The 15,820-nt window shown below is 43.2% G+C and overlaps 1 protein-coding gene across 5 annotated transcripts in view; it reads left to right on the top strand.

Moving 5' to 3' along the window:
- brsk1a (BR serine/threonine kinase 1a) overlaps positions 1-15,820 on the top strand; it is a gene marked incomplete at both ends in the record, with an annotated part of 47,440 nt that overhangs the window by 19,072 nt on the left and 12,548 nt on the right. For 2 of the 5 annotated variants that reach the window (XM_080747649.1, XM_080747648.1), the window contains 7 exons: positions 129-275; positions 3,588-3,619; positions 5,309-5,473; positions 5,999-6,096; positions 8,294-8,444; positions 10,067-10,127; positions 12,951-13,305. In XM_080747649.1, coding sequence (XP_080603775.1) covers positions 129-275; positions 3,588-3,619; positions 5,309-5,473; positions 5,999-6,096; positions 8,294-8,444; positions 10,067-10,127; positions 12,951-13,305 — 1,009 coding nt within the window. Of the gene's footprint in view, positions 1-128; positions 276-3,587; positions 3,620-5,308; positions 5,474-5,998; positions 6,097-8,293; positions 8,445-10,066; positions 10,128-12,488; positions 13,306-15,820 lie in introns of all 5 variants that reach the window. The other 3 variants (XM_080747647.1, XM_080747646.1, XM_080747645.1) reach the window with 2 other exon arrangements.

Raw genomic sequence — 15,820 nt, 5'->3', positions numbered from 1 at the left:
GGGCAAGTAGAACATGATCTGTACTTGCCCAACGGGCAAGTGCCACTGAGACCTTAGTGTCAACCCCTGTTTTTCATCATGTCTACTCCTCTGCTTGACCCCCCCCCCCCCCCCCCCCTCCCCCACAGGGTGCCCTGCCGTTTGACCATGACAACCTGCGGCAGCTCCTGGAGAAGGTGAAGAGCGGGGTGTTCCACATGCCCCACTTCATCCCCCCCGACTGCCAGGCCCTGCTGAAGGGCATGATCGAGGTCAACCCCGACAAGAGGCTCACGGTAACGACGGCGGAGGGCGTCAGTTCAGAAAGAAATAGGGGTGGTGGCGAAAAATAAGTTACCGCTTAACCCATTCAGAACGGGTACACATTATTGTGTATCATTATTTTATGCTTTAACTATTGAAAAATAGCAGATATACAAGCTCACAGCGAGCTTGCAGATCTGCTATTTTTGAAAAATCGTGAAAATTTGAATTTTGACCCGATTCTATAAGTGTCTTTTGAATCCTTCTAAGATTTTTTGAAAAACCTATGTTTCTATGTGTCAGCAATCTGGCCAGCCATCGTCAAAGAAAAGGTCCTTTTCACTTAAATGGAGCTCAGTTAGTCTGTTCTTGAGAGACTACTATGTCAGTGGTTCTCAAACTTTTCATGTGAAGGACCCCCAAAATTATATGTATTTGGCCACGGACCCCCATCACAAAATATTTAGTTCCAGGGACCCCCCAGAAGCAAAATTTAGAAGCAGATCTACAAGCAGATCTACAAGCTCACAGCGCGGCACTCTGTGCCGCGCTGTGAGCTTGTATATCTGCTATTTTTCACTGGTTAAAGCATTCAATAATCTCAGTTCTGACAACTTTTTTTTTTAAGGGTTCATATTTTAGATATTCATTAGAGCCACGTCTTCAACAGGGGGTCCGGGACCCCTAGGTGGTCCTCAGAGTTACTACAGGGGGTCCTCCAAATCTTTGTGTGATAGAATCTTTTTTTTCTCCTTTTTTATATTAACCACTTGAACCCATAATTTGAGGACTTTAGCCAAAAATAGCAGATCTACAAGCTCACAACGCCTCGCGCTGCGAGGCGTTGTGAGCTTGTAGATCGGCTAGAGGTTTAGTGTAGAGGGGAAAAAGAGCAGACTAAGTACAGAGTGAAAGGTCAGGTTTATTAAGTATTGACGGTTCAAGTGGTTAAATATCTGAAAACACACATTGACATGAATCCAAACCGCTGATGATTGTGCTGTCAAACAAAACTATCTGTTGTGGGGGTCCCTGCTTTATCTTTCTCCACTAAAAACGCCTGAAAACGCTGAAGACCCCTGCATTAGAGAAAAGAAAAGATGAGTGTTAAAATGTTTTCATTTTCCTCTTTCTATCATTTTAGTGATTTTAACGATTTTGATTTGCATGCATGCAAGTGGCTAAATATGTATTTTTTAGACACAATAAGCCCATTCCCAAGATGCACCGCAATCGTTCATGGGCAGATGTGGGCTGGTGTAAATAGTAACAAAGACATTGGCGGCTTATTTTGTCTAAAAAGCCACTTGTACTCATGCCCCCACCCACTGAAATCAAAATACTAAAATCACTAAAACGATAGAAAGCAGTAAATCTCTAATTACGATCTAAAATATGAACCCTTGTTGGGAAAAAAAAAAAAAAGTTGTCCTTTAAGCCTCAAGCGAAAAGAGAAAATGTTTGAAAATGTTCACATATAATGACATTCCCAAAATAGGAATTGATTGATTGATTGATTGATTGATTGATTGATTGATTGATTGATTGAAGAATGTATTAGAAGGTCGCATAGGAAAAAGTACAGTATCGCGACAGTACAAATCACCGGTACAAGGTCAACTAAAAGGAGATCCTAGCAAGCTTTTGTCCTTGTTTACACAGGAACCACTTTATGTATCTCATTGAAAGACAGACGGATAGAACACAGTACTTTGCATAGGATATCGTCAATAACAAAAGCATTCAAAAAGAAGAAAAACATTAAAATAAAATGAAATGGAGATACAGTATTGACAATGGAAAAGGGGAGTTAAGTATGGGCTTAGTTAGACTATTACAAGTTTGGAGTAGCAGCCGTCTTTAGGTGACTTTTCATACCGATTTTGAAGGAGGTTAGGGATTTGCACTCCTTTAGGGCTTGAGAGGGGTTACTAACTGAATGGCTGAATGCATATAATGCTTACCTAAATGATAAAACTTGTCACATGTAAATGGACGTTCATCGATTCTGATGAAATCAGATTAGTCTACAAAAACAATTCAGTGTTGGGGTACAATACTTTGCCTAAAATGACCGAATGCAAGGTTAAACGTGAACAATAGGGGGTGGCAATTGCCATCCCCTGATGCCCCAAATGACACCCCTGCACCTCCAGTATTGGTCACCTTCCTTTGTACACGCAGGGGCGTCACAAGGGGGGTGGGACTGAGTTACTAGGGCCCAAAACGAGGCGCTGTGAGCGCGTTGGCGTAAATCAAAACAACATCCCAGTTCCAACAATGGGACAGTTTACAGATTACAGTTTAGGCATTTAGCAGACGCTTTTAATCCAAAGCGATTTACAATAAGCAGCTAAAAACATCACAATAATAAACAAGATAATATGTCAGTACATCAACAGCAATATAACAAATGCAAATTAATATCTATCTAGAAAAAACAATATAATCCGTAAAGAAAAAAGGTGTCTAAAAAACCTAAAAACAAATGCTAACTAGCTTCATGTATGGTCATTGATTGATGATCCAGTAGTGCTAAGGGTTTAGGTGGAGTCTGAAAAGGTGAGTCTTCAAGGGCGGAGCGCTTGTTTTCGGTGGAGATGACGGAGGCGCGCCGGCGTTATATTATAAACACAATCTGATCTACTATAACAACAATCATGACATAGGCTATTTATTATAATCACTAATTCACTATGAAGTGTCTTTATAATTAAAGTAAAGATTGTCAATTTGTTCTGCCCTTATCAAAACAAAATGCCTAAACTACTGTAAATGTAGGTCTATTATAACTATGATAATGGTTCTTGTAAGTCCCAATTATTATGTAGAATACTTGACCTATAGAATGTTTATAATGTGTTATGACTATTGCATGTGTTATATGTTATGAAACATCGCATGTAGGCCTATTATATTACCTATAGCCTGCCCTATACACAAGTGAGCACTCGGCACCTCCGCACGGTCCAGGCGAACACAACAGAGCACTCCCTACCTCCGGTTCAGCCAATCACAAGCTTCCACTGCTGGAAGCGGGATGTTACACACGCGTTGTGAGCATGTAGATCTGCTATTTTCACAATAGAACCGTGTTATACAAAATGTAATTCCTAGACTCTTATTGCTCGTCAGGGTGAGGGTGGGGTGGGGGGTCCCCAGTTAAAATATGATTATTTGGGGGGTTGCGGCCTGAAAAGATGGAGAAACGGTGATCTAGTCTAGAGCAAGTAGAACAAAGGCGGCGTGAAATGTGAATTCTTGACTCCGCGCAGCTCTGTGGCCATCTGGTCGGTAACAGACTGCAGCGACTAACTGCCCCATCTGCCCTTCTGCCCTTACAGCTCGAGGCCATCCAGAAGCACGCCTGGTACATGTAAGTGCACGTTCACGTATACTGTACATCAAGGGTTTTCAAAGTGGGTGACGGGGCACCCTGGGGTGCCGTGACGGCAGTCCAGGGGTGCCGCGAGATAATTTGTTGATATTTGGAATTTATTTTGAATCTTGAAGTACAAGGTTATTTTCAGTCAGTTCTAAGCAAAATGTCTATTATTTCAGCTTTTTCTGCGCAACATAATCACAAAAATATCGTCACTGTCGGGCAGAAACCTCGTATCTCCAAGTTACAAATGTGTACGTCTTTTGATAAAGCAAAGCCCTGCTTCATCATAAAAGACCGTCGCACAAAACTAGTGAAAACAGCCGATCTACAAGCACACAACGCCTCGCATTGCGAGGCGTTGTGTGCTTGTAGATCGGCTGTTTTCACTAGTTAGTACATTTTATAGATGATGAATACAAAACGAACGGTTTTGGACATACAAGGTTTCCACCCGACAACAACGATATGCTATAAATATAAGGTGCTGGGAGTGAAAATCATAATTTATGGGTGCCTCGGATTAAAGAAAAATATTTATGGGGTGCCCTGAGACAAAAGTTTGAGAACCCCTGCTGTACAGAACACTGTACGGAATGACTTTGGAATGGGAGTGCGTTTTGAATTTGTTTACATAGGAATTAGTGGTGTAACGATATAGTAACTGAATCGAAAAATCGATTTTTAATTTGCAATGATATACTACATTTTTTGCAAAAGCAAAGTATCGTACCGTTTTGGCTTTGTATCGTATCGTATCGTTTTAAAATGTGGTAATCGGTATCGAATCGTTTTGCAATGCAAATAATTGTATTGTATTTAAACTAAGTATTTGTGCCTTGTATTTGGCTATTTTAAGAGGGAAAATTAAAAAGAGGGGTCTAATTACTTTTCTATTCCATATAGCTACTCCTGGTCTATTGATAAATGTGTGTAATCCCTGTGTTCATGTCAAGGTGGGTTTGTCCATATGTGTTGAAATTTAATGAAATGTAACTTCTTTGAAGGAAAATATTTACGTTTTTATTTTCTTGAGTCGTGACCCAGAGAAATTGGTCCGTGACCCACAAATGGCTCACGACCCACTGTTTGGGAAACAGTGATGTATAAAGATCGAGGAAATTGTCGAAATATCGTGAGAAATTGAAGCTAGGTGAAAGTGGTCAATTACCTGCACACTAGGGCATTCACGAATAGTGATTTTTTTGTATTCGAATTATTCGACCTCAAAGTATTTGAATATTCGACAGGACTGGCCAAACTGTCAAATATTAAGTAAGCAAGAGGCGAACATTGTGAAAATAGCAGATCTACACGTTGTGAGCATGTAGATCTGCTATTTTCACAATATGTATCTGCGGAACCGAGTCACATTAAATGTAATAGACTACAATTTCAAGTGCTTGTCAGGGTTCTTTTGACTTCCTATCTAGCCAAGCTTTATAAACCATGAAGAAATATATACATTTTTAAAGACAAAACAATACAAAATAAGCGAATATTCGACTTCGGTGAACAACGTCGAATAGTGACTTTGATATTCGAATATTCGAATATTCGAATATTCGGTGAATGCGCTACTGCACAACGGTATATGCTCGCGCCGCATCTTCTTATCTGATTACCGTGTGCTCGCGCGCGTGTGTATGTGCGTGTGTGTGTGTGTGTGCGCGGGGTTCCCAGGGGAGGCCGTAACGAGCCGTGCCCGGAGCAGCCCCCTCCCAGGCGAGTGTGCGTGGGGCGGATCCTGTCCCTGACCGAGCTGGATCCAGACGTACTGGACAGCATGCACTCCTTGGGCTGCTTCAGAGACCGAGTGAAACTCACCCGCGACCTGCAATGTGAAGAGTAAGCACTTCGTCAGTGGTGGAGTACACTTAGGCCTAGAATTATTGAATGCTTTTAACCAGTGAAAAACAGCAGATATACAAGCTCGCAGCGCGGCACCGAGTGCCGCGATGCGAGCTCGTAGTCGTGAAAATGTGTGCAAATCTTTGAATATATGTATTTTCAAAGCGAACGTTTGTAACTCAAATTTTGCTTCTGGGTGGTTCCTGGAAATATCTAGTTCCAGGGACCACCCAGAAGCAAAATTTGAGTTACAAACGTTCGCTTTAAAAACACATATATTCAAAGATTGGCCCACGTTTTCACGACTTTTTCAAAAATAGCAGATCTACAAGCTCGCAGCGCGGCACTCGGTGCCGCGCTGTGAGCTTGTATATCTGCTATTTTTCACCGGTTAAAGCATTCAATAATTCTAGGCCTAAATGGGTTACGGCTCCCTCATTGTATCACGATATTATACGATATCTCTGAAAAGGCCTATTGTATCGTCTCAACGATATTTATCAGCGTATCGCCCACCCCTAGGGACAACCAGGAGAAGATGATCTACTACCTTCTGCTGGACAGGAAGGAGCGCTACCCCAGCTACGAGGACGAGGACCTGCCTCCGCGCAATGACGTAGGTCAGTCACTAGGTGGCAGGCTGGAGCCTGTAGCCTCCCCTCTCTGCACTTCCCACACCTTCATTCAATGATAAACAGAAGAAGAAGCAATTTCTTCCCCATTTGCTGGGGAAAAAGTTTGTTAGACGCCGACTGCGTGTGTGTAATAATTATGTATGGTGACGGTTTAGGGTCAATAGTCTCTATGCACAACAGCAGTGTTGGGGAAGTTACTTTGAAAGCGTAACTTGTGCAGTTACAAGTAACTCACCATGACAGTGACTCGATCAAGTTAAAGTTATACCCCTGGAGAAATGTAACTGATAAAGTTTCAAGTTACGTAGGAAAAGTAACTTGAGTAACTTGAGTTACTTTTTCTTTTTTCAGCGTTAAATTGAGAATTTGGTGTACATGATACAAGATATAATATATCTTGTTTCAATATAACCTACAAAAAAGTCACATGCCAGCAGAAATATGCCTCTCAACTGAGTTTTATGTGTTATTTAGTAAACATCTGTGTTCCTAAAATAAAGTTAAAAAAGAAGAAAATTACGATCTGTTGAGGACATTTGATCGTCAATCTTAACAAAACTTAAATGTAAAATTATAACTTCGCTTGTAACTTCTTGTAACTTATAGGAGCCAAAAATGACCCAAAAAGTATCTCAGTTATTGACGAGTTACAGAAATATGAATGTAACTCTGTTACCACTACCAGCAAGTTACAGCAAAATGTAACTTAGTTACGTAACTCAGTTACTTGTAACTTTAACTTCCCCAACACTGCACAACAGCCATATTGTAAAGAAATGGGGCCCCTTCCTTACTTCCTTCCCAGGTGTTACCAATAGCCCCCTTTCCACTGCAAGGTGGAACCAGAACTTTCCGGAACCTGAACCAATTTCTTTGGTTCTGGTTTTGTTTCCATTGCGCACGGCCCGGTTCCAGACGAGGTTCCTGGAACCTTTTTTCGGTCCTGCTCCTGAAGTAGTAGAACTAAACTTGAGTTCTGGGAACCTATGGGCGGGGCCAGCAGCGCTGCTGCTCGGACCCCGGTTAGTTCTGGTTATGTGGAAACAAAAGCAGAACTTGGTTCCCGGAACTTCACGGGTTCTTGAAAGTTCTTGGTTCTGGAAAGTTCTGGTTCTAGTTCTGGGTCGGCCCTACAGTGGAAATTTTGGCTAATAATTCTGATTAAGGCTCTGGTCCATTCTACTACACCAGTGGGTCTCAAAGTGTACTTGAGGGGGTTCCAAATGGCCCCTTACGGGTGTGTAACTCTGAGAGCGTTCAAATGGAACCAAATGGACCCGTACGGGTCCATTTGGTTCCATTTGTACCCTCTCAGAGTTATGGTGGTCCTTGAAATGAAGAAGTTTGAGAACCACTGTGCTACAGAGCCTTCATTAGTATCATTGGTAACGCCCGTGAAGTAAAGTAAGCAGGGGCCCAATTTCTTTCGACCTCAAAGTATTCGAATGGTCGAATATTCGACAGGACTGGCCAAACTGTCAAATATTAAGTAAGCAAGAGGCGAACATTGTGAAAATAGCCGATCTACATGCTCACAACGCCTCGCGAGGCGTTGTGAGCATGTAGATCTGCTATTTTCACGATATTTATCTGCGGAACCGAGTCACATTAAATGTAATACCTACAATTCCAAGTACTTGTCAGGGTGGCGGTCCCCAGTTCAAATATGTTTATTTGGGGTGTCACAGCCTAAAAAGGTTTGCGAACCCCAGCATTAACACATTTATCTACCAGGGGCATTGACAACTCAGAAAAAGAAAAAAAAAATGTACGGGTCCATTTGGTTCCATTTGTACCCTCTCAGAGTTATGGTGGTCCTTGAAATGAAGAAGTTTGAGAACCACTGTGCTACATTGTGCTTCATTAGTATCATTGGTAACGCCCGTGAAGTAAAGTAAGCAGGGGCCCCAACTTCTTTACAAAATGGCTGCCGTACGTGCAGCGTGCAACAGAACCTGTTCCGTAGCGAAGAAAGGGGACCGTACCTATGTTCCCCAGGTTCTATGTTCCCCACTTTCTTACCACCTAAACCTACCCCTAACCCTAACCCTAACTCTAACCTCACTAAAACGAATGCTGTGAGGTGGGGAACATAGAACCTGGGGAACATAGGGTGGACTCCGAAGGAAGCAACTCGGTGGCTAAATCTTGTGCCGGGCGCGGTAACGGCGTCTTTTAGCAGATCCCCCTAGGAAGCGCGTGGACTCTCCCATGCTGACGCGTCACGGCCGCTGCCGCCCAGAGAGGAAGAGCCTGGAGGTGCTGAGCGTCACTGAACAGGGGTCTCCCACCCCGCCCCGCAGGGCCCTGGACACGGCTGCACACAGCCAGAGGTGTGTATGTCACACAATGTAGCTTACACAGTACCTTTGTATATACCGTACCTTATCGATGGCCGCAATGCTAAACCTCCTATCTGAAAAATTCACTTTGTTGGGAAAATGAAAAAGAAAAAATGTGTTAAACACCAAAACCTCCTATCTACTATCTATACTATTTCTAGGTAAAAACCTGTCGACAATAGGGATGGAGCTCGTTCATTTGTATTGATAATAAGCACCTTATTGATCCTGCTTAGCCCACTATTGAGTGTTTTCTAATATTTTGTGGAAAGATACGAGAGGACAAATTCAGAACATTAAGTTATATCTTTTTTTATTGGCCAGTTGTTGTGTCTGTGAGTTTGTTGCTGACCACCATCTATGAAGATGATAATTGACAAAAGTAACAAATAGCATTAAATATTAAAACAATCATTCATTAGTGTGCAATAAGTGTTAAAAGGCTTTATATTATGGATAGTACTGTAATAATGTCTTGATCGCCTCTTGTCTTGATTGTTTAAACATGACATCATGGGCCGCTATGCTCAATAACAAAGCTTATTGATACCGGGTACTCAATAAATCTGTTATCGGGGGGGGGGGCGCTGGCCTAGTGGTCAAGGCGCATACCACATACTAGGCTAGGATGCCTGCTGGCGTCGCCGGTTTGATTCCCGATCCGGACGACCTTTGCCACATGTCGTTCCCCATCTCTCTCCCCATTTCCTGTCAGTCTACTATCCTATCAAATAAAGGCATAAAAAGCCCAAAAACAAATCAAATCAAAAAAATCTGTTATCGGGTTATCGAGCTACCCTTGTTTAGGGCTCCAACCCTAGTCGACAACATGCAGATAGGAGGTTTTTACCTAGGTATAGTTAGGCTCTTTTTTTTGTGTTAAATAACACTTTTTACAGCACTTAATTATGCTCGTTTTGAGATCAAGACATTCTACAGGTCTGTTACAAGATGTTTACAAAACGAGGGTCAGAGAGACTGTGACCATGTGCAGCATAGCCTGTTCTCATTTCAAGTGAAATCCAAAAATCATGACATTTGAAGGAGGTTTTGCTATACACAGGCAAGGCGCCTAAGCAGGACGGAATTCATTTGCAAGTGTGATTCAAGTTGCTATGTGTGCACGTGCTACGGCATTCACGAATAGCGGTTTTTAGTATTCGAATTATTCGACCTCAAAGTTTTAGAATAGACGAATATTCGACAGGACTGGCCAAACTGTCAAATATTAAGTAAGCAAGAGGCGAACATTGTGAAAATAGCCGATCTACATGCTCACAACGCCTGGCGTTGCGAGGCGTTGTGAGCATGTAGATCTGCTATTTTCACATTATTTATCTGCGGAACCGAGTCACATTAAATGTAATACTTAGAATTCCAAGTGCTTGTCAGGGTTCTTGTGACTTCCTATCTAGCCAAGCTTTATAAACCATGAAGAAATATAGATACAGTATTGTTAAAGACAAAACAATAAAAAAAAATAAGCAAATATTCGACTTAGGTGAACAATGTCGAATAGTGACTTTGATATTAGAATATTTGATGAATGCCCTAGCACGTTCCTGCTTCTGACCACGTGTTCTCCGGTGACCCCTCCCTCCCATCCATCCCAGGTCTCGCTCGGTCAGTGGAGCATCGACCGGTCTCTCCTCCAGCCCTCTCAGCAGTCCCAGGGTAAGGGCCTTGTTGGCCAGCCACTCCACCATGTCCAGCTGTTAACCCGTTGTCCATTATGACCGTAACTTTTCATTCAGCTTTAGTCTTTTGAACAGATCTTAGTTCTAGATCATGGGTTTTCAACAGGGGGCCCGGGACCCCTAGGGGGTCCTCAGAGTTACTACAGGGGGCCCTCCAAATCTTGAGTTTTTCCTCCTTTTTTATATAATATAATATATCCATATTCCGTGAACTTTAGCCAACAATAGCAGATCTACAAGCTCACAACTCCTCGCGCCGCGAGGCGTTGTGAGCTATTTTTTGGCAAAGAGCTTAGGAGTAGAGAGGAAAAAGAGCAGATTATATACAGTGTATTTTCAGAGTGACATTTCAAGTTTATTAAGTATTGACGGTTCAAGTGGTTAAATATCTGAAAACACAAATTGACATGAATCCAAAATACACTGATGATTGTGCTTGTCAAACTATATGGAATCTATGAAAAGGTATAGTGGGGGTCCCTGCTTCATCTCTCTCTCTCTCTCAGCTAAGGGGTCCTTGGCCTGAAAACGTTGAAGACCCCTGTTCTAGATGTTTTAGTTTTAGTCTAGTTTTAGTCGACTAAATATCATGAGATTTTAGTCAACTAAATCTACAGTTGATTTAGTCGACCAAAATGTATTTTGGCGGGTCTTTCATGGCGTTGTATAATGGATAATTTTACACTAGCTATTTTCAGAGCGCAACACCCCGACCGCAGCCAAACATAAAATGACTTGTCTCTTAGTTCTACTGGATCTCTTCTCCGCTAGTCTCTCTCTAACATTATAGTTTTTATTTGTTATTTGTCTTAGTTTTGGTCATCATAGCCCTGTTTTTGTCGACGAAATCAACAACACTACCGTTAACAGCATGTGACGTAAACATTTATGAAGCACTGAAGGATTTAGTTGTAACGATTTTTTCCCTCATTCTTGTAGCACTGTCCTATATTCAAAATGTAGCTGATTTGGAAAATACTTAGCTGATATGTGATCGCATCATCACCTCCTGAGCGCTATCCATCTATCAAGCTTCTTTTTACATGTCATGACACCAGCTTTCCTGAGATAAATCTCGTCCCATCTGGAAGTCTCCTTGGCTTTTTCATCCTTCCTCTTCTGTCTCCATTCACTTAGAAACAACATGCGCCAATTATGTGAACAGTAGAGCAAAGAACGATTGGCATTAGAGAGAATCACAACTCGTTAGACTTTTGGTTGAGTAATTGAATTCTACAGCTTTAAAATAAATGTAAGCCATTTACCATGAGAGGGAGTGGGTTGTTGGCTGATTTACCACTGTTTCAGGGTTGTGGCACGAGGCGAAGCCACAACCCACAACCCTCTCATGGTAAATTGCTTTTCTACCACTTCTACCATATAAATGAAAGAAAACACAGTTGTAACTTGCAAGGTTATTTAGTTATACAACTACAACACAACAGTGGGCGGGGTCCATGAGCCAACTCAAGGTTGTTGACTGATTTACCACTGTTTTAAGCCAATCAGAATCCAGTATCTGAACATGTGACCACAAAAAGTGGTAGAAAAATAAATAAAGTTCCTCTGCTGCCCTACTTTGCCTCGGTGGAACATCAAAACGGAACTATCAATTAACTCACAGTAACAAAGGGAACATGTTCTGTAGTTCTGCATTCTAATGCAAATGGCCGCTCTCACTGAACACTTGTGTGAAGCGTGGAAGTCAACCGACCACAGGGCCAAAATGAAGCAATAAGCCACGCAAGGCATGTGGTTACCTGGTATTTTATAACGGCTGAGAGGCGCGGTGAGACACGAGGCGCAGCCATTATAAAATACAGGTAACCACATGCCTCGCGTGGTTTATTGCTTTTTTTAAAACGGTTACAATATGGCAACATGAAAAATCATAGACATGCACCAATTAAAACTGTTCTATTTCACTAACAATTCACTACAAGTTCTGCAAGAAAGTAGTTCCCAGCTACAAGAAAGTAGTTCCCAGCTTTTTTGCCAACAACACAGGTGCAGATAATTGGTGCACCGTGGAACACTGTGGAAAGAAATAACGCACCTGGGTTTGAAATAAATCGATTCAAGGTGTGGGTTATAGTCTCATATACCACAGCAATTAAGGGAAACCAGCCAATCAGAATCAAGCCGTTTTAGAACGAAGGATTTAACAAGGATTTAACAGTCAGCGAGATCATAGAAAGTCCGTTCAAAACTTCATTCCTTCACGAGAATGCACTCTTTTGCCATGAACCATGACACTCATCTCCATCCACGTTCTTCCATCCCCTCTCTTTCTTCTGTTCCATCTCTCCCACACCCCTGCCCCTCCCCCCATCCCCAGTCCTATCAGAGCCCCGTCTTCACGTTCAGCCAGTCCGACGTCACCTCCAACGCCAAAGCCAACCCCCAGCAGCCCAAGGCCGCCGGTGCCGGCACGGCCGCCGCAGCTAACCCCCGCTCGGCGAGGGCCGCCCACGACGGCAAGCCCAAATCCCCCCACCACCACAACAAGACCCAGACTCTGCCCACCAAGGGCTCGGCCGCAGCCGCCGCCGCCGAGCGGCCCCACCTCGCGCCCATCAAGTCCCTGCCCCTCCACCACCACAACCCGCACTCCTCCCGCTCGCCCTCCCCCGCCTCGCCGCTCCTCTCACCCATCCCCCGCTTCTTCCACTTCCCGTCCTCGTCCGTCCTGCTCAAGTCCGTGACTAAGAGCTTCTACTCTCCCGCCCCCTCCCCCTCCTCTGCCTCCTCCTCCCCCCACTCTTCCGTTGTCGTTGTGCCCCCTCCTCCCTCCGCGCAGGTCACGCCCCAGGGCTCGCCGCTGCCCACGCCGCTGGGCACGCCCGTGCACCAGCCCCACCACCACGGCGGCGGCCACCACCACGGCGGCCACGCGCAGGCCTCCTCCTCCACCCCGCCCTCCTCCTCCTCGTCCTCGTCGTCCTCGCGGGCGGAGGGAGGGGGAGGGGGTGGGGGGGGCGGAGGGGTGGGCTCGCTGTCGCTCACGCCGCCCTCCAGCCCCGGCGGGGGCGGGGGAGGCGCCGGAGGAAGCGGCGGCATGGCGGCCAGCAGCTCGGCCCACTGGAGGACCCGCCTCAACTCCTTCAAGAACAACCTGCTGGGCTCGCCGCGCTTCCACCGCCGCAAGCTGCAGGGTGAGACCGTGGGGCAGCACCCCCTATATAGGCAAAATAATTGTCTTTGTCTTGGCCTAAATGGGTTAACCCATTTAGGCCTAGAATTATTGAATGCTTTAACCGGTGAAAAATAGCAGATATACAAGCTCACAGCGCGGCGAGCTTGTAGATCTGCTATTTTTGAAAAAGTTGTGAAAATCTGTGCAAATCTTTGAATATAATGTATTTTCAAAGCGAACGGTTGTAACTCAAATTTAGGTTCTGGGTGGTCCCTGGAACTAGATATTTTGAAATGGGGGTCCGTGGCCAAATAGGCAAATACATATCATTTTGGGGGTCCTTCACATGAAAAGGTTTGAGAACCTCTGACATTGTAGTCTCTCAAGAACAGACTAACTGAGCTCCAGTTAAGTGAAAAGTATATTTTCTTTGACGATGGCTGGCCAGATTGCTGACATAGAAACATGGGTTTTTTCCAAAAATCTTAGAAGGATTCAAAAGACACTTATAGAATCGGGTCCAAATTCGAAAGCTCGGAGCGCGGCACTCGGTGCCGCACTGTGAGCTTGTATATCTGCTATTTTTTTTTATTTAAAGCATAAAATATTGCGTTATAATGTGTTCAGGCCTAAATGGGTAGCTTGTGGGGGGGTCTAACTAGGGGGTTTTTCATCATTCTGAATCCATCGCAAGCGTTTGTTTTGCACGAAAAGCATTCCTCTGACTAAAAGCAGCCCACACAAAACTGTGAAAAGTGATGACTCATCACTAAACCATAGTTTTGTGGGTCCGTTTTTCGTGCAAAACAAATGCTTGCAATGGGTTCAGAATCATGAAAAAACCCTTGTTAGACCCCTCACATGCTACTTGAAGATTATTTTGGGGGTCTTTTTTTCCTTTACAGTAAGTGAAGGGACCCAAACTTGAACCCCCTGAATTTACCTTGATCCACTAAGAATCTTTTGGGTCACCCCCATTTTTAGCTTGGATTGGCCTAATAATCCATGGGCCATACGATATGTCGGTACACAAAAAGTGGCAAAGATGATAACCCTTCCTGAGTCACAGCTACATTGGTGTTATCAGCTGCTAAAGTTGGGGTCCCATTAACTTTACTATACTAGGGTTTGAACTTTGTCATGATTCTGAATCCATTGCAAGCATGTGTTTGTGGCTGTTTTTAGCCCAAGGACATTTTTTCGTGCAAAAAAATAATTGCAATGGATTCAGAATCATGAAAAAAAAATTAAAAAATAAAATAATAATTTGACCCCTCATATGCTACTTAAAGCCGATACATTTTTTGCATTTTTTCCTGTATAGTGAAGTTAATGGGACCCCAACTTTAGCAGCTGATAACACCAATTTAGTTGTGACTCAGGAAGGGTTATCATACCAAAATAGTATCTACAGTCAGACATAGAGCTTCTCAAAAATGATAAGAAACCGTTGCCACCTTTCGTATACCGACATCTCGTATGGCCCATGGACTATTAGTGTTCACATGTAACCAAGCTGCAGGGTGATCCTGTGGGGCCCATCAACGAGACGTTAGCACCCCCTAGTGTTCATATGTAACCTCAAATTCAGTTAACTCACTTACTTACCTTAACATTTAACCAAACTACTTAATGTGATAACACAGTAACCACTTTCAATGTGGCATCCCTATTTTGGGAATGCCATTATAGGCGAACATTCTCAAACATTCTCTCTTTTTGCCCCCAAACAAAATAGTGAAAATAGTTGATCAAAGAGCTCTCAAGCATTCAGAGCTTATAGATCTGAAACTACGCCTCTGGCTGCAACTGTTCACGATTTCCCTTTTCCATTTATTTGAGAAACAAGAACAAATCTATGAACCACACACAAGCATTATTTTATACTTAAACATATATATTATAGCATAGCAATAGCAGAGGTTTTAGATAGATATTTTCACTATTTTAGAAAATATATAAGTCAGCTGTAAAGTGTCTTTATAGCTGACTAAGTTATATGGTAGTTTTAATGCGCTGTTCTGCTGAGCTTACAATGCATTATACCCAGGACTTATAATACTTCACGAACATTTGTTGTCCTACATGATTAAACATTTATAAATGAGTGTTGAATGAAGCCTTATAAGTGTGATTATGAGGCATTGTAGACCTCTTCATATAAAGTCAGGGGCGTCACAAGGGGTAGGAAAGTGGGACTGAGTTACTAGGGCCCAAGGTGGAGGGGCCCTAGTAACTTTAGCTATTGAAAAATAGCAGATATCTGCAATTTTTTAAAAGTCGTGAAAATGTGCGCAAATCTTTGAATATATATGTATTTTTTAAGTGAACATTTGTACCTCAAAGTTTGCTTCTGGGGGGTCCCTGGAACTAAATATTTTGAGATGGGGGGTCCTTCACATGAAAAAGTTTGAGCATCACTGACATGGAAACATAGGTTTCTTGGCACACATTTTCACGATTTTTCAAAAATAGCAGATCTACAAGCTCGCAGCGCGGCACTCGGTGCCGCGCTGTGAGCTTGTATATCTGCT

The sequence above is a fragment of the Nannobrachium achirus genome (assembly GCF_963921795.1).
Source record: "Nannobrachium achirus genome assembly, chromosome: 18".
Lineage (NCBI taxonomy): Eukaryota > Metazoa > Chordata > Actinopteri > Myctophiformes > Myctophidae > Nannobrachium > Nannobrachium achirus.
This window is presented reverse-complemented; position numbering and strand designations above follow the sequence as displayed.